The 17,868-nt window shown below is 38.8% G+C and overlaps 2 protein-coding genes across 2 annotated transcripts; one reads left to right on the top strand and one right to left on the bottom strand.

Moving 5' to 3' along the window:
• The first annotated feature begins 3,756 nt into the window (after window positions 1-3,756).
• Window positions 3,757-13,249, top strand: tacr3l (tachykinin receptor 3-like). Its single transcript, XM_061717060.1, has 5 exons — window positions 3,757-4,150; window positions 6,497-6,685; window positions 6,860-7,010; window positions 11,171-11,367; window positions 11,450-13,249. Exons 1-5 carry the CDS (start codon window positions 3,783-3,785, stop codon window positions 11,670-11,672), a joined length of 1,128 nt encoding a protein of 375 aa, XP_061573044.1. The 5' UTR covers window positions 3,757-3,782; the 3' UTR covers window positions 11,673-13,249.
• si:ch211-145b13.6 (ecto-ADP-ribosyltransferase 4) lies at window positions 12,316-16,546 on the bottom strand. Its single transcript, XM_061717072.1, has 4 exons — window positions 16,525-16,546; window positions 16,178-16,271; window positions 15,379-16,082; window positions 12,316-14,706 (listed from the first exon to the last, which is right to left on the bottom strand). Exons 2-4 carry the CDS (start codon window positions 16,235-16,237, stop codon window positions 14,631-14,633), a joined length of 840 nt encoding a protein of 279 aa, XP_061573056.1. The 5' UTR covers window positions 16,238-16,271; window positions 16,525-16,546; the 3' UTR covers window positions 12,316-14,630.
• Between the last annotated feature and the right edge of the window lie 1,322 nt (window positions 16,547-17,868).

Genomic DNA, 17,868 nt, shown 5'->3' with positions numbered 1-17,868 from the left:
CCAACATCCGCCTGACTCTTCAGGAGAGGTATCACTGATACCAACAAGCGCCCTGCTTGTTGAAGCTTCACATCTGTGTGACTAAAATGGTCATTACATGACCCTTTTTTATATTTCTTTCTCTATCTTTTTAAAAATAAAACCCCAAACAATGCCTTCAATTTATTCAAATTTTTGCTGACATTTTTGTCTCCATGTTAGCATTTAACACCTCTTTTTTGTTCCCCTGTTCCAATGTTTAACATTATTTCTTGTCATTTCTAGCCAATTTGCGAGTGCCTGATTAATTTTACATCTCTTTATGAATATTTGTATCTTCAATGAGAAACTTCAATAGGAATGTTTTTTTTTAACAAACAATCTGAGGTAGGAACCTCCTGATCTTTGGCCAGTCCACCTGGTGGCCAGTTAGGCAGTTCAATATGTATTACATGCTGATATTAATTATAAACCTGAAATGTATCGTTCTTAAAAAAAAAATAAAAAAAAAACTCAACTAGGATTTCTGAAACTCTGAAATTAAGAATCTTGCTAATACGGTCAAATTCTTAGTTAACTGGAGTGCTGAGCTAGAAAATAGTATTAGAAACCATGAAAATAAATTATTTTTATTCATATATATATATATATATGTATTTTCAATATTCATTATTCTGTTGACCTAAAACATAATATGTTTAAGATGCAACAAAAAGGTACTTGAACTTGTACAGCATACTGATGTTGCACGTCACAATGGATTATCAACCCACATAGAAACCATTTTAATCTGAAGTTATGCCGCAATACAGCCCAAAGACAGACCACACATGCATGTTTGATTTGAAATAATAATAATAAAAAGGAGTCTGTGATGTGGCACCAAAATTCCATGAACCTTTTAAAATTGACCTTCCCTCACCTAAAGGACCTTACAGTGAGATTACACTTACATAATGTGCAAACATCCATAAAGCCCTGATATCTGAGCTTTGGTTTTGATTGTAAAGCTATTAGGGATTAACTGTATCACACCGAGGCCGATCTCTAAAGTGTTGGACGCCTAATGAGAGAACAATGGTTTTATCCCTCCAAAATCAAGGACTATATTTAGCAAGTAACCACAGGTCTGATTGTCTGGATTTTCTGGACATGTGAGTAAAAAATAGAGAGACAAAAATGATCACGATGCATTTTATGATAATTTTTTCAAATTACAAGATTATATGTGCGGGTTTTGTCAAGATATTTAAAATTAGGGTGTTAAGACTTATTTTAAACCTTTGCATCCACAATATTTCATTTTGCATTTTGCTTTAACATATATAAAGTGGTCTCCCCTCAGCCTGCCAACTCAGAGAAGGAGGAAAGCAACCAAATTCTGCAGGGTCTGTACAGCCGCCCGGATGAGCCGTCCAGTGTGATGTCGCTTCTACGAGCCGTTCAGATTCTGCTGATTTTCGTTACGTAACCAAAATGCAAACCACGCCCACAACCAAACACCGTGTCCTAACTGCATGAGAGCGTCCGACTATCACGTCGCACTGCGTGACATAGGATGCTCTCTGTCCATCTCCTTCCAGCCAGCTGCCACTTTATGGAGGTTTTTGTAGTGAAATGAGGAGGAATCATAGAGATAACTTCTCATTTCAACTAACTGGATCAGCCATTCCTCATCCATGACCGTTTCCTACAGCGCTTTCAACCGGCTTTCAACGCAAGTGACAGGAAGAAAATAAAAGCAGGGCGTCCGACAAATGTTCAGCTCAAAACGATGCGCCGCGTCTCGATGCGCCGCGTCTCGCTGCGCAGCGCTGCGTCGCTCGCGGTCAGTTAGGACAGTCCAATAGAAAATAAAACAATGGAATTGATTTTGTCGCTGACGCTCGCTCGCATCGCATGCAGTTAGGACACGTTGTAACTCCGCCGGCCGGAGCTTCCGCCATTTTTTCGTACCAGTGTATCCCGTCATTCAGGCAGCCAATCAGCACAGAGCCTCATTATCATAGCCTCCCCACCCACTCAGAATCCCGCATAGATAATGAGGTTAGAGAATGGGAAGATAAAGACATGGCTCAGAGGCTGAATTTCTAATGTATTTAGCAAAAACAATCAAAAGCTTGTTTTTAAGACATTCAAGGCCTGTTTAAAATATATATTAGATGCCATAATAGGTCCCCTTTAATTTTTACCAGCCTTCCATGACCATGTGAAGAAAGAGCCTGATCCCACTTGACCTGAATACCGTGGTCTTTTTCTGACAGCCCCTGCAAACGCCCCTCGTGTCCTGCAGAAACCTCCTCTCCTTAAGGCTGATTTATGGTTCCGCGTTACACCAACGCAGAGCCTACGGCGTAGGGTACGCGGCGACGCGCACCGTACGATGCACGTCGGCTACGCCGTACACTACGGCAGTGTCTCCCAACCTGGGGTCCGGGCCCCCCCCGGGGGAGCACCAGAGATCTCTGGGGGGGGCGCGAAACTTTGTCTGCTTTGAGAATATGCAGTTGTAAAAATTATATTTGCATGTTTAATAAATAAAAAATAATAACACACCTAATTGGATACTGTAATCCAAGTCTGTATAAACCCACGTAGTATTTTAAAATGACCAAAATATATTTCTAAGTTATTTAGCAGGATAAAAACTTAATAACACTACTGAAGTTTCCCCTTTGGGGATTATTAAAGTTGAATCCTATCCTATCCTATCCTATCCTAACTTATTATTATATCATTATTCAACATTTAGTCATACTACTACTCCAACAGGTTGTCAAAGGAAAAATGTTAAAAATGTTTGCGCTCATATTAAAAGAGACATTTTTCAGAAATTATTTTATGTCCTTGCAATTATTTTCTGTGCGTATTTCATACATTGGTGACACAAAATGAAGGTGAGAAAGACAAAGTCATATGTATACAGGGTAAACCAAAGAGAAATGTATCACAAAAACATAATTAATGTAAATTTTTTCAATTAAAGATTTGTAACAAATCACTTTACTCTTTTGGTGCCAGTACTTACGGGTCGGGGGGCCCGGCTGGTCTTAGACACAAGTAGGGGGGGCTCCAAGGAAAAAAGGTTGGGAACAGGGGTGCAGATCTGATGTCAGGATTGGGGGGGACACCAACGTGATTTTAATTTAAATTTTTTTGCCAATATGCAACTCATACCATGCCATAAATTGGTCCATTGATCCACCAATTGATTATTGAAAAGGCTTCGTTGAAAACAGACGCATACGACCGGGAGGAGGCAGGAAAACAGCGGAGAAGTGAGCCACATGTTGGCTACGGGCAGGTATGAATGTAAACAGAACGTTGACAAAAAGTCATTGTCGAGCCTGTCAAAAATTTTAAAAATATTAATTCAGACTAAAAAAAAAAGATTTATGGAGTAGCAATACTTTCATTCTGTACACCTCAAAACGCACCGTGGATGTATTATTTTTTTAGAAATATATTTTTAATAAATACATTCTACATATTCAACCTTTAACTCTGAAAATAACAACAATTTTGAATAATTTAAGGTATTTTTATTGGGGGGGACAATTCATGTTTTTCAGAAATTGGGGGGGACATGTCCCCCCCGTCCCCCCCGGGATCTACACCCATGGTTGGGAACCACTGCCCTACGGCGTAGGCTCTGCGTCGATTTAACGCGGGACCATAAATCAGGTTTTACGCGTCACGGTCACTCCACTGTACCTCTCTGGCGCGTCAGGAGCGCTCCTGTCTGTGTCTGCAGGCTGGCTGCGCACTGAAACCAGAACCACAACCCGGCCAGGACACTCAGCATGGCCTCTGAACGGGATGGATCCAACACGACCACAGGTCTGGCCAACCAGTTCGTGCAGCCAGCCTGGCGCATCGCCCTCTGGTCCGTGGCGTACATCACGGTGCTGGCAGTGGCCGTTTTTGGAAACTTAATCGTGATTTGGATCATCCTTGCGCACAAGCGGATGAGGACTGTCACCAACTATTTCCTACTGAACCTGGCTTTCTCGGATGTTGCGATGGCGGCGTTCAACACGCTCATCAACTTCATCTACGCGGCTCACGGAGAGTGGTACTTTGGAGAAGTGTACTGCAAGTTTCACAACTTCTTCCCTGTGACCGCTGTGTTTGCCAGCATCTACTCTATGACAGCGATAGCCATAGACAGGTAGGTATCAAACGATGTTATTGCACGAGATTCAGTACAGCTTTATCCTAATTTGTTCCACTCTCATTTGATTGACAGGCGTTTAGTTCAGTTTCTACTTTCTTGACACCGCGATTGAATTGGTTTGATATTGGATATTGGATATTATGAATTCAACACCCATAAAACTTGTGATACATACCACTGATTTTGGTCATATTGCTGGTGATGTGTTCATGGTCATCTAGACTATATATCACAAGAGAGTAATTATTATAAAATCATATTATGGGCTGATTTAATGAGGTTTAATGAAAACAATCGGTGTTATGTATCACAAGTTTTATGGGTGTTGAATTCATTAAACCTCATTAAATCAGCCCATAATATGAAATTATAATAATTACTCTCTTGTGATATATAGTCTAGATGACCATGAACACATCACAAGCAATATGACCAAAATCAGTGGTATGTATCACAAGTTTTATGGGTGTTAATTCATTAAACCACATTAAATCAGCCCATATATATGATTTTTAAATCATGAAATCTTGGTGGTCTTAGATTATAACACACAGTTGCAGTGGCATTGATCTGTACTTTGTTTTGGACAAATATGTGAGTTAAAATGATTTCTTATGCTCGCTGAATCACTTGTTCACATTTTAAATCAATGCAGGAAAAAAAATAAAAAATAAAATCAATAAATCTCCCTATGAAAAAACTGTTATTTCCCTGTATTCAAGTACTCAGTTGATTTCTCTCTCTTCTTTGTTAAAGAATCAAGAGTCTTTATAATCTCCAGGGTGGCAATATGTTTTACAGCTATAGCAGTGAAACAACAAGCATTGATCACAAAGCAACAGAGCAGACAAGACAATAATACAAAATTTAAAAAAAAAGAACAATTCTTTGAGATATTTAAGGAGCCGGGAGCAACAGGGACAAATGAGTTCTTCAGTCTGTTGCTCCAGTACCTCAGCACTCTTTATATCTGTGCTCCGAAGGATGTAGCACAAAGTAATTAAAAACTGGACATTCTAAAAAGTCTGCCACCACAGGACCAGTCAGGACTGTCATGGCTCACTACAGATGATAGTGGTCATTAACTGGATCATGTGATTCCCTGCATGTTGGCTCCAACAAGAATTTGTATATAAAATGAGTAAAAAATAGTGACATAGCCCTGGGGTGACCTGGTAGATGAAGAACATTCAATAAAACACCACTGACCTTCTACAATCTTTTAGATAAACAAAAAAAAGTCCACAAGCCAACATAAAAGACCATGATCAAAGTTCACTCTCTGTATTAAAATATGATGCTCAATACAAATAAAAGTTGAAGAAAAGTCGGTAAAAACAAGCCACACTGATGACTTAGCCCTCCGTGAATGTAAAGTTATATTTTTAAAAATAAATGTTATCATCCACATCCCCTCTAGAGGGGAAGAGCATCAAATCTGCCTGAAAGCACTTTCTTCGCCATCCTTTTGAATGGTTTTATAATCAGTGAGGTAAGAGCCTGTAGTATTTCAGTGTTTTTACTTTTTTGCAGCAAGAACAGTTATTGAGTCCTTTCAAATGTGAGGGAGCCTTTGGAGGTGGAGTGACACAGAAAAGATAAATGAAAAAAAAAATCTTATCAACTCTTTGGCACAGATGATGGTTGAACTATTTCATCTGGTGCTCTTCTTTCCCCGTTGCACTCATCACTCTGGAAGAGAGGAACTCCACTGCTCCAGAGTTTGATCATTATGCTCCATAGCAAATGAAAGCCTTTTTTTAACAACCTAATTAAAAAGGTCACACAAGTGACCTTGAATTTTCTTTGGACTGTGTGTATTGAAATGCTCTGACTCTCACTTTTGAATGCTGCCTTGGGTTCTATTATTGATTTTCTTGGATCACATTTCACCAACCTTTCAAGTGATCTCTGAGCATTATCATTCAATATTTTTCTCTAACCACATTTCTTCCTTAAAGATAATGGTTCCCCACCATCATTCCAGGTTTTAATAATGTGTTTAATAATGTGTATGAAAGTTCTAAACTGAAATTTTGAGCCTTCAAGGATTTCCTTTGTTTTGTTTGCTTGATGCAGACCAATAAGCATAGAAAAGACAGGGTTCTTGTTTGTTTTTTAAATCAGGGAACATACTTTTGATAGGAAATAAATAAATGCATGATCACAACCATAGGGTTCTCAACCCCAAAGAACCGGAAACACAGGTGTTTACTACAGTTCCCCTAAAAGCCAAAAAGCCCATTGTAATGTTTTTCCATATTTCTGTGTAATTAAGATGCAGAAACTCTACTTTTGAGGATTTTACTTTCATTCATTTTCTGTTCACTCTTGTTGCAGATATATGGCGATTATTCACCCACTGAAGCCTCGTCTGTCTGGGAAAGCCACTATGGGAGTCATCTTCTGTATCTGGAGCCTTGCCGTGGTTTTGGCCTTCCCTCTTTGCTACTTCTCCACCACCATAACATTACGGGGCCGGACCTTTTGCTACGTGGCCTGGCCCCGTATGACCAATGATTCCTTCATGTGAGGACACACGGAGAGAAACCATGTTACCAAGCACTATCATTCTTGAACTCCATTGACTATTTCTGAATTTCATTTGTGTTTCTGTCGTCTGATGGCATCTGTCTTTGGAGCTGGTTCTGTATTACTGCATCCTTTGAAACTGCCTGATGATGTGTTTCTTTATTTGTGCAGGTATCACATCATTGTAACAGTCCTGGTATATCTTCTGCCTTTAGTAGTGATGGCTATAACATACACTATAGTGGGGGTGTCGCTGTGGGCAAGTGAGATCCCTGGAGACTCGTCTGATAGCTACCATGGACAGCTCCGAGCTAAAAGGAAGGTAACTATTAATTTACACTATTTTGACTGTGATTCTATAGATTTCTTTGTGTTTCTTTGAAAAAACAGGCCTGCACAGGCCAAATTATTGTACATATGACTAAAGTTTTGTCTGAAAAAATTAAGTTGGATAGATATAGATATAGAATATATATGAAGCATATCTTCAACATAGTTGTTCTTGGGTAACTTTTGCAGAAAAGCTGCTATTACATATCATTAAATGAGATAAAGCACATTTGGAAATCAAATCTAGACAGCATTGAAAAAAAAAACAATACTATCCATTAATATATACTGTATGCAGACAGTTGTTAAAAAATACAGAAAACACTATATTTTTAGCAATTTAAGACCTTGTAATTTAGTGTTAATTGAATTATGACACCTAAAGTTACATGCCAAACAAAATATTGAAAGCTGTCAGTGGGTGATAGCCAACTGCCTGCGCCTATGGATTCATTACATGGTGTAATGAATCCAATGGGATAATTGAAATGGTTAAATCAATAGTCTAATTGAAAACAAATCCTTTCTTGTCTCTTTGTCATCCACATTCTCTAAATCTGCCATAACTCAGTGCAACTCTTTTGGACCACCCCCGTAGGCTACCTCCTTATCATTATTCTCAAAGATAACAGCTAATCTTCATTGCTTTTTCTGGGATGAAGCCTTACTGCTGCTCACAAATTGGAACCTCTTTTCTAATCTTAGATACCACCACTCTGCAACATTCCTGCAGTTCATCAATTAATTGCAGTAAATTAACAGCAGTCTAAAATGCCATGACTGTGAGGAGTCAGCAAATGTCAGTGTCGTGAATGAAATTCTTACTTTATATACTGATAGCCACCTCTAGGAGCAACTATACATAATGTGGTGTCATGCACCTTCATACACCTCTGCAAATACAACTTGTAGACACTTGATTAAATTTAGTTTGGCATCATCAGCCAGACTGCACGACATGCTTTGCAGCGGCTTCTCCGGGAGCTGAACAGGGATTAGCGACATCCCAGCTGGGATGACGAGCATCAATCATGGCAGGTCTGGGATTACTGCCAGAGACTGCCGTTTATTGATAAACATCTCAAACACTGCAGGGTAACATGTGAGATTATTCGGTAGGCACAATATCAGACTGCACAAGGGTCACGTACTTCTGTTGTTCATTGGGACCGAATGTTTAGGATGAAATATCCTGTGTTACAAACACAATTATCATCCTTTTTCTTCTATGATCCAGTCACAATTATCGTAATAAAAACTTTTTTATGTTTATTTCACATCCTGAGGGTAAGAAAGTGAGCAATAAAGAACAAAAAATTTAAATGTTTCATAGTATATCTTTGAGAAGGAAATCAAAACCTTGCAGTGAAGCAGTCGAGATATGAAGCAACCAAACTCAGTTCTGGGTTGTAGGTTTGCATCTTTTGATAAACTGCTTTTTTTTTGACCACCTGCAGGTCTGCATTGTGCGTTTTTCCGTGCTCTCACATCTGTTCAACACAATACCTGCTGGGACTGGTGCGTCATTGTTGACCTTTTCTTGGTCTCACAGTTGGCTTGGTCTCAAGTGGAAAAATTTGATGAGAATGAAAGAAACTGGTCAACACAAAGTCTGATGCTTGGGCTATTTACATTTAAAATATAATGGTGCTTCATAGGGATATTTATAAATAGTAATTCTCATGGAAACACCTTTTTTGATTGAAGAGACGTTTCTTGACCCCTTTAAAATCCACTGAGTTAAAATTCTTCCAAAGCAAGTTGCAAGCACAACACAGCCTGTTGTAGAGTTGAATGTGTAACAGGTTAGTATCTTTATGATAATAAAGAGCGCATCTTAAAGAAGCTTATTATTATTATTATTATTATTATTATTATTATTATTATTATTATTATTATTAGTGTTATTATTATTAATAATAATAATAACCCCCTCATGGTTTTAAAATGGCTTGGGAATGGCTCTGCACCTTTTTCCTCTTCTCTAAATGGGGATCTGTTAAGACCTATTAACATACTATCATACACAACATACACCTCTCTCCCCACCAGCAGATGGCGCTGGCCTGCTTTGTTCTTTCCAAATTATAAACTAGTTGTGTACTGGAATATTTTAACCAAATTCACTTTGAAACAGAAAGCAATTTTCAGTAAGACTTGGATTCCTACTGTAACTCCTGCATGAACCTGTATGCAACTGGTAGCACCAGAATAAACTTGAATTATTGATGATTTATTGATGTGTTGGTAGCTCATGCTGTAAAAACCAAATAGCTAATAATGGCCGCCACCATATTGTACCTTTATCTCTTTTTAGACAGATGTGGGCAGCAGGTCCCACTTAGACAGGATGGGTTGCTAAGACCAACAATCGGCTTTCTGGTCCTGCGTCAGTAGTATTGGATATTCTGCTGTTTACACAGGACTTACTATACACTACTAACTGGTTAAGTGCAGAAACTGGAAATGAAAGCAAACAGAGCTAAAATACATAGAACAGATAAGCTTGACAGCTTATGACCCTCCCGTAATGTCAGTGTTCCCTGTATTAATAGTTGGAACATCGTCAGACTTATTTCGGCGGCAGTGGTTATTATATCAAATTTGCAAACTAGTTCCAAACAAACTACAATGCTAGTTTCTTTGATAAGGGCTCTGTTCTGTGCTTAAGGACAATACAGTTCTTGGTTTATAGCATGGTTGGAACAAGGTTCCTTGCGTACCCAGATGTACTGTACAGGGACAAGGGTTTGGAATTTTAGTAATGCCCAAAGAAAACTCAAGGTAATGGGACTTAAGAGTCGTGTGACCTTAAGAAAGACACTTTTCAATGAGGTTGTTAAAAAAAGATTTTAATTTTTTATGCAGCATAATGATCAAACTCTGGAGCAGTGGAGTTATTCTCTTCCAGAGTGAGTGCAAAGGGGAAAGAAGAGAACCAGATGAAATAGTCAAACCATCATCTGTGCCAAAGAGCTGATATGATTTTTTTTTTTTTTTTTCATTTATCTTTTGGGTGTCACAAAAAAAAAAGTAAAAACACTGAATGACTTCCTCACTGATTATAAAAACATTAAAAACAAGGTTTCTTCTCCTTTATCTCCACTCAGAGTGAGAAATGTATCCTCATAGCTTCTTTTTTATCTGGAGACCAGAGGAAGACGGATGGAGAATGGTACAGAGTCAGTGCGGATACAGACAATCTGTCTGGCTGTCAGTCTCCCATCCTGTTCTACTCCCACTCATGAACAAGAACCTAGAAAACACTTAAACTCCTCCACTTCAGCAGGCCTGGTGCCTGCTGGTGGTCTCTGCTGACATTTACGAAGGTCGAGTCCTGAATAAGGCACAAGATATCTTGGCCAGTCCTGATCAACCTCTGTCAGAAGAGTTTGTCCTTCTCCCTTCTGGGCGGTGCTATAGGCTTCCCAAGGCCAATAGCAATAGGTGTAAATTTTCTTTTATACCAGCCGCTGTTAAAATGATCAATTCACATACATTTTAATATTTTTAATACATTTTTATCATTCTGCCTGCACTGCTGGAAGCACTTCTGCTTTTACTAATTTATTAATAATAAATAATAATAATAATAATTTATATTATTAATAAAAATGACTCTCACTGATTCTGAAAGTTCAGTACTCAATTCAGTACAAAGATGAGTCTGACTTGCTGCCAGCAATGCAAACTGAGCTCTCACCATCGTAGTAAAGGAACTGATTGGTCCTTAGCAACGAGCCTGATACACCACACTCTTGAATTAACTTCTACCAGACAACACAAAGGGCACTGTCATAACTCTTTGCCATGGGCACAACCCATTTTGGCAGGTCTGGCAAACTCCCCGCCACACTCTATTATCCTTGTGAGGGTGAGGAGCTGGTCCAATCTTTCATGACCAAGAAAAAAGCATATATCCTCCTGAATCTGAGGTTGCTCTGAAAAGGCTGAACCCACTGCTAAGACTAGTACACCTTACATACACCCGTGGGGACCTCCTGTGAAAGTGGGAACCAAACTGTGTTTGCTACTACAACTAAAGGGCTAAGACTCAGCTTTATCGTAAGGTTACGATTACGCTAAGGATAAGAGTTAACGTTAAGAATCCAGCTGTTATGGCTCCTCAGTTCTCTCTGCTTCCTTCTGCAGGTTGTGAAGATGATGATCATTGTAGTGTCGACCTTCGCTCTCTGCTGGCTGCCGTACCATGTCTACTTCATTGCGACAGTTCTCACCAAGCATCTGAGCAAGTGGAAGTACATCCAGCAGGTTTACCTCTCTGTGATGTGGCTGGCGATGAGCTCCACCATGTACAATCCCATCATCTACTGCTGCCTCAACAACAGGTGAGCACTGATCACCCAAAACCTACGCGTTAACTCTCGTCACAACGGCAGACTCACAAGGCAGCCTTTGTCTTGGCCGCAGGTTCCGGGCTGGTTTCAAGCAGGTTTTCCGCTGGTGTCCATTTGTCCGGATGTCGAGTTACGATGAGCTCGAGCTCCGGAACGCGAGACTTCGACCGTGTCGCCAGAGCAGCATGTGCACCCTCTCTCGAGTTGACACCAGCATCGTGAGCAAAAGCAAGAGCATCTGTTCTCGCGGAAACAAGTCAAAACCAAAACCCGAGCAGGATAATAATGATAGTTAGACTCCACCAGACACAGTCCACTTAACTGCTCTGAAAATAGATCGCTGTTATGTTGTTTTTTCTTTGTAAACTGGTTTGATAAAAGATAAATTAACTATGAAAGCTGTGGTTACTTGCTAAAACGACTAAATTTAAGTCGATCTTACACTACTTTGCGGGGGTTTTCAGATTGTGAAGCATACTTTCTCAAGAAGTGGGGGGGGGGGAGCAGAAAAGCAAAGGGATAAATGTGAGATTTAAATCAGCCAAAAGAGAAAATGTTGAAAAAAGGAGGAAGTTGTTTGGTGCTTTCACATGACCGGATGTAGTGGACCAGACAACAAGATTAAGTTAGTTGTCGGAGGCAATTTCAGTGTTTACACAGTCTAAAAAATGAAAGTGAACGAAAGAGAGAGAGGTACTGTCTTTCTGGATTATGATTTTGGTCAAAATCTACATAAAGCTGCTTGAAAAATCACAGAAATATGTTTCCATGTGACATTGTAGAAGTTACCAGAAAGTCACCGGGCCCCAACATGGGTATGAAATATCAGCAGTGGTGAAATTACAGTAAAGCGGTAGAACTGAACCATCAGTAAAATGTGGTCCGGTAGTTTGCTAAATAAAGAACACAAAACAAATCATTTTATTATTCAAAGTGGGTTTATTTGTGTAAACAAAAACAAAACATTAAATACTAGTTTTAAGTTTGCAAAATGTTATTCCAGGCAGGGGTAAAAATGTCCATGTGGTTGGTTGATATTTATCCAATATTCTGATCACAATGAGTTATGTGAAATGTCATTTTGACATTTGGGATGGTTAAGATGAACATTTGTGTTCAGGATTTGAGCCAAAGTACTTTAAATATGTGTAGGAATTTAATATTTCTATCTCTGGGAAGATATTTGTGTCTATTTTTCATTTTTTGTATTTACTCATTTATTTACGTTAGATGTCCATCTCTATGAAGGTACTTGAGAGCACAAATGCACAAAACACACTCAGAGGAACCAGACTTATTCAGTAATTGGGATCGCTAGCAGCGCAGACTAGATGTTGCCACAGAAAATAAGAATAATTTTTACAGTAATGGAGACCAAATATTTAAAATTGCTTTTTGATTTTTATTATTTAATCATGTGCTCTAATGTGCTTATGATAGATATAGTGCACATAGGACACTCTCACTTCTCACTAAAGTAGCTTGAATGTTATTCCTTCAATATTAATGCTCTTACAAGTATTATATTGTTTCTGATTTCAAAAGGATGTGAGTTGACTACTACCTGTTTTTAATGACAGTTTCTCATTCAGAAGTGCTCTCTGATGTAAATCTTGTTAGTTGGAGGATGCATCTTTAAAACATCAGCTTTTCTGACTATGCCAGTTATTGCAGTATAGTGGATTATTCTGTTTACTTGGTTACTACTTGTAACTGTACCTGTTATGATTTGGTGCAGATTCAAATGCACATAGACATCCTGGCCAGCTCATAACGTCTGTGTGTGTGTGTGTGTGTGTGTGTGTGTGTGTGTGTGTGTGTGTGTGTGTGTGTGTGTGTGTGTGTGTGTGTGTGTGTGTGTGTGTGTGTGTGTGTGTGATGTTCGATGTTTATTTCAGTTGCATGATAAGAAGCACTAAATCAGATTCCAGCTATCACTGTAAAGCATCAGAAATGTAATGTGTTACGTTATGTACTAACATATCTTAGAGGTCTTGCTGGTTTTTTGAAGACTAACAATAAAGAAGTGATTGTTGAAAATAAAATGTGTTACTGAGTCGGATCATTAATTCCAATTCAAATTCCAAACCATGTGGTAACTTGCATGCAGTAACTTGCACAATGAGCAACACCTTAAAACCCCACAGGGCTGAAGTTTATTTGTCACATATTTGTATGCAGAATTGAATACACTCTTTTTGAATCTAGTGCGTGCATGTGTGTGTGCGTGCGTGTGTGTAAACTCATATCAACTATACATAGTAGGTCTTAACATTAAGCCAATACAGTCTCAAACAAAACAGCAGAACAACCTTTTTCACCCTGCTGTTGTTGAAAATGAAACAAAAAAACAAAAAAAATCATGTGGCCAATGCTAAGTACCCCCTTACAGCTTCCATACAATTTAAGAGGTAAAAACCAGGTACTGCTGATCATCAGCCCTTGGTGAAACGATCATCCACAGGTAGCGGACCAGCATTAAAGCAGACGTTTTGGCAATTTGCTGGTTTGAAGCCTTCAGGTGTTTGTTAACCCGATGCAACAAGGAAAAGACAAAAGCAATGGTCTTACAGCTGTAATTGTTGCTGCACATCCAGCTGGGAAGGCTTATTATTTACAAATAGTTTGCAGTTAATGTTATGTGTTGAGAGGGATTATTCACAAGTGGAAAACATTCAAGATAGCTGACAGAAGTGGACAAAGCAAATTTACCCCACGGTTAAACTGAGCAACGCTCAGAGAAAGATAAAACCAAACAAACTCAGAGCTGCACATAAGACCCCACCCGCCTCCCACTGATCTTTTAATCAGCATTCTATCAAATGAAATCAGTTTAATCCCTGTAACACCTTTATTAGCTTGAATCCTTGTTAGATATTGAATGTTAATTGATAGTTTGAAACAAAAACGCAAGAAGAATATGGTATTATAGTTATATACTATACTGCATAGAACATTAGAGAATGTTTGCTGCTGGGGATGGATGGATGGATGGATGGATGGATGGATGGATGGATGGATGGATGGATGGATGGATGGATGGATGGATGGATGGATGGATGGATGGATGGATGGATGGATGGATGGATGGATGGATGAATGAATGGATGGGTGGATGGATGGATGGACAGATAGATAGACAAATAGATAGACATATATATTTATATGTAACTCAGCTGAATCCAGAGCAATCAAACTGTGTTTTTGTCTATTGTAGAAACACTCAGGGAAGTCTGACACTGCAGCTGTTTTTGTTAAAGAGATATTGAAAAAAGCCATGACACCATGAGCAGAGGAGGAAGAGCCTGGGTGGAGAGGACAGCTGCAGACCTGTGGAGATGGAAAAACAAAAGTGAGGTCAGAGATCAATGTCCATGTTACATTGTCTTAGAAGTGCTGAAAAATGTGTTTACTACATGGAAAACATACACATTTTCTCCCTTTTTTTCTTCCTTTTTTGTATTTTAAGACAGAGAAAGAGGATGTCAGAGACTTCTGAGGGGTCAGCAACACTTGAGACAGCTTTTGCTGATGTTTACGCTTTGTCAGCTTGGTCTGATAAAAACTACAAACTTTCCAAATTCCTGTTCTGACCCCCTAAAAAAGTTCACATTTTCAGCTTACAAGAAAAGGGCTTCACATTTTTAAGTGAAAACCAATCTTTTCTGGATAGTTTTCATGAAAATACGACATATTGGAGTAAAGAATGTCCTTGTTGAATCTACTGTATTTGATTATTAAGGCTGTAATAAAGCCGTAAGGTTTTCTTTTAGAGATACTTATTGTATGTACACATGGAATCAGTGGGCTACATTAACAGTCTTTGTACCTATTTAATATATTTTACATGTAGCGCATTTAATTCTGTAAACTTTGACAATCCCAAAGAGAGATAAGATAAACAACATAAGTTACAAATTGTATAGTTGTGGATTTTAAAAAAATACGAAGAATGACATAAGACAAATATGTATTTTCTGTCTTAAAAAAAGTGAGTCTTACCTTGAAAACATGAAACAGTCGTGGTTGCTGTTCAAAGAGGAGTGTTTCAAAGTAACTTCGGTGTACTTATAGTCTTCATCCTTATTTATAGTTATGTTCTCCACAGTGAAATATTCACTGGGAGATAAAAGCACTTCACCAATGTTGTCCTCACAAATGTTTTTCCCCAAGCTGGCATAGAAGCAAGAGGTGATGTCTAGGATGAAGCCTCCATCACTAGGTTCTTCCAGGTTTTTGTGGTCTACATCAGCTGTGACGAAACTTGGAAATCTCACTGTCGAGCCCACTTTTGGTAACTCGAGTTTATCTTGGAGGAGAAATGCACGCTTACATTCCTTTGGCTTCAGCAGCGTAAACGAGTCCATGAGCAGGAAATAAAGCGACTTGTAATGAAAATGGTCTTCATAGAGGGAAACATTAACCCCCATCGCCTCCACTTCATTGTTTAACATCTCTTTGAAAACGCTATCTGCATTGTGGAAGGCTGAAAGTGCAGCAGTGTGGTTCTTGGTTCCTCCTTTAATCATTGCTGAACACTTAAGGCCTTTCTGCCATGCTTTCTGGAATCCCTCACTCTTGTTGAGCTCTTGTTCTAACAGCCCAGAATGAACCAACTTCTCCATGGCTTGCTCACGGCATCCTGTTTGCACTTCAACCTCTGTACCCGGAGCTGTCTCCAGCAGTTTCACTGCTCCCATGGTCACCTGCAGTTTAATTAAGTGTAGGTTATTTATTAGATTCAATATTTTCCTCAATTAACATGGTTTGATGGATAATTTGTATGAAAAATAATACTTACAGTGGTGTAGAGAGCTGTGAAAATGATCGTAGCGAGAAGCAGCTTTCCGCTTTCAAACATTTTTAAGAGCTCTTGTTTTTTCTTCTGCTCACTGCTGTAGGAAAGAAGAAAATGTTGTTTTGAGAAGCTGAGTGATGTTACACAGACCAGAACCACAAGTTGCATGATACAGCATGTTACAGCATGTACAGGACGATACAGCTGTAATCTTTGAAATACACTGCGAACACAGCAAACTAGTAAAATAGTTTAAAATAGTCCTCTAATTTGCAACAAAGCCTTTTCCTTTTTTTGGAAATTAGTTTTTGTGGTTTTGAGAAGTAATGAATCTTATTTATTTTACTTACCTTTTCCTATGAATAAGAAAGAGTGTGCATAGGCTGAAAAACTTAAAAACAAATGTTTAAAAGATGGATAAACACATACCTTATGTCAGGAGTAAACTGAAATCTGCTGCCAACAGATAAAATCCAACTCCAGGGGAGTGATTTGTCTTAGTAGAACACTGTTTTGGATAGTGGGAGTAGTTATCTCATTATGCCCCGGCCCTCTTTTTCCTGTGGAAGGAAATGAGACAACTATTGACCAACTTTGTTTGTTGCACTTTAACTCAAGATTCTTTACTTGCATCTTTTTCTTTCTTTGTTTCTTTGTTTGTTTCTTTGTTTGTTTCTTTCATCATTTCTTTCTTTCTTTATTCCTTTCTTCCTTTATTTCATTCTTTCATTCTTTCTTTCCCTTTCCTGGTTTCTAAGGTATTCCCCAGACATGGACCATGGAATTGCTGTGTCTCCCCTCCCTGGATTCCCTTCCTTCCTTTAGCCTGTAGTGGAAGTCTGCAGGAAATCGCACAAAGGAGAACGGCATAATCTTTCAATGCTTAGCTGTTTAGGAAGAGTGTGAACTACAAGGAACTACTATTGGCCTGATAATATTCTCAGAATACGAAGTGTAGAAAAAGAAGAATGTTTAATTAGTATTTGGTGCAACTATTTTAGAAAATACTCCTGAACAATTGATAGCACCCCATATAGTGGTGTCTGAGTACAGTATATTTTACAAATATATTTATGCATTAGAGGTGGTGCGAAAGATGTGCTAGCTTTGGGGAAAATGTGGCATGGGAGGTCTTCAGCAACTAATTACCTCTTAGAGGTGGTACTTCAAGAAATATTGTTTACCAATGTTCCCTGACCCCTAAACTGGTTCAAATCCTAGAAGGAGGATCCCTGTGCTTGCGTGGGTGTACACTATACAGTATACACTATACCAAATACAACAGTATATACTTTCAGTATAAAAGGAATAAGTAAACCAAGGTTAAAACTTAAGCAAAAAAACTGAACAAGACTAAGATAAACAGCAACAAAATGCCTCAAATGTTTGTGAGTAAAATGCTCAACTGTGACACATGTTTCTTATTGTGAGAACTATTTAAATACTCGAGATGGTCATAAATAACAATAAACATGTAGGGAAAACTGCTCGTCTCAGTAATGACTGGAACTCTCACGCACAGCATTTGTGACTCCTGCCATTTGTCTGATTCTGGGGGCTTCTTCACAATGAATGTTATTCTTTTCAGATTGGCCACCAGGTTTTTCCAATTTACGAACCATGAGAAAACGCCAATGATGGGCAAGTGAAATGCAACAGCTCTTGAAATTCTGAAGTCCCAAGCCAAACCTTCT

The sequence above is a fragment of the Cololabis saira genome, chromosome 1 (genome assembly GCF_033807715.1).
Source record: "Cololabis saira isolate AMF1-May2022 chromosome 1, fColSai1.1, whole genome shotgun sequence".
NCBI lineage: Eukaryota > Metazoa > Chordata > Actinopteri > Beloniformes > Belonidae > Cololabis > Cololabis saira.
Note: the sequence above shows the minus strand (reverse complement) of the source record. Positions and strands in the feature narration are given on the sequence as shown.

Coding starts and splice junctions, on each gene's coding strand:
- tacr3l (XM_061717060.1), top strand. CDS start 3,783: ATGGCCTCTGAACGGGATGGATCCAACACGACCACAGGTCTGGCCAAC. Junction 6,686..6,859: donor ATGACCAATGATTCCTTCAT/GTGAGGACACAC, acceptor TTATTTGTGCAG/GTATCACATCATTGTAACAG. Junction 7,011..11,170: donor AGCTCCGAGCTAAAAGGAAG/GTAACTATTAAT, acceptor TTCCTTCTGCAG/GTTGTGAAGATGATGATCAT.
- si:ch211-145b13.6 (XM_061717072.1), bottom strand. CDS start 16,237: ATGTTTGAAAGCGGAAAGCTGCTTCTCGCTACGATCATTTTCACAGCT. Junction 16,083..16,177: donor TCACAGCTCTCTACACCACT/GTAAGTATTATT, acceptor ATTAAACTGCAG/GTGACCATGGGAGCAGTGAA. Junction 14,707..15,378: donor GACTGTTTCATGTTTTCAAG/GTAAGACTCACT, acceptor CCATCTCCACAG/GTCTGCAGCTGTCCTCTCCA.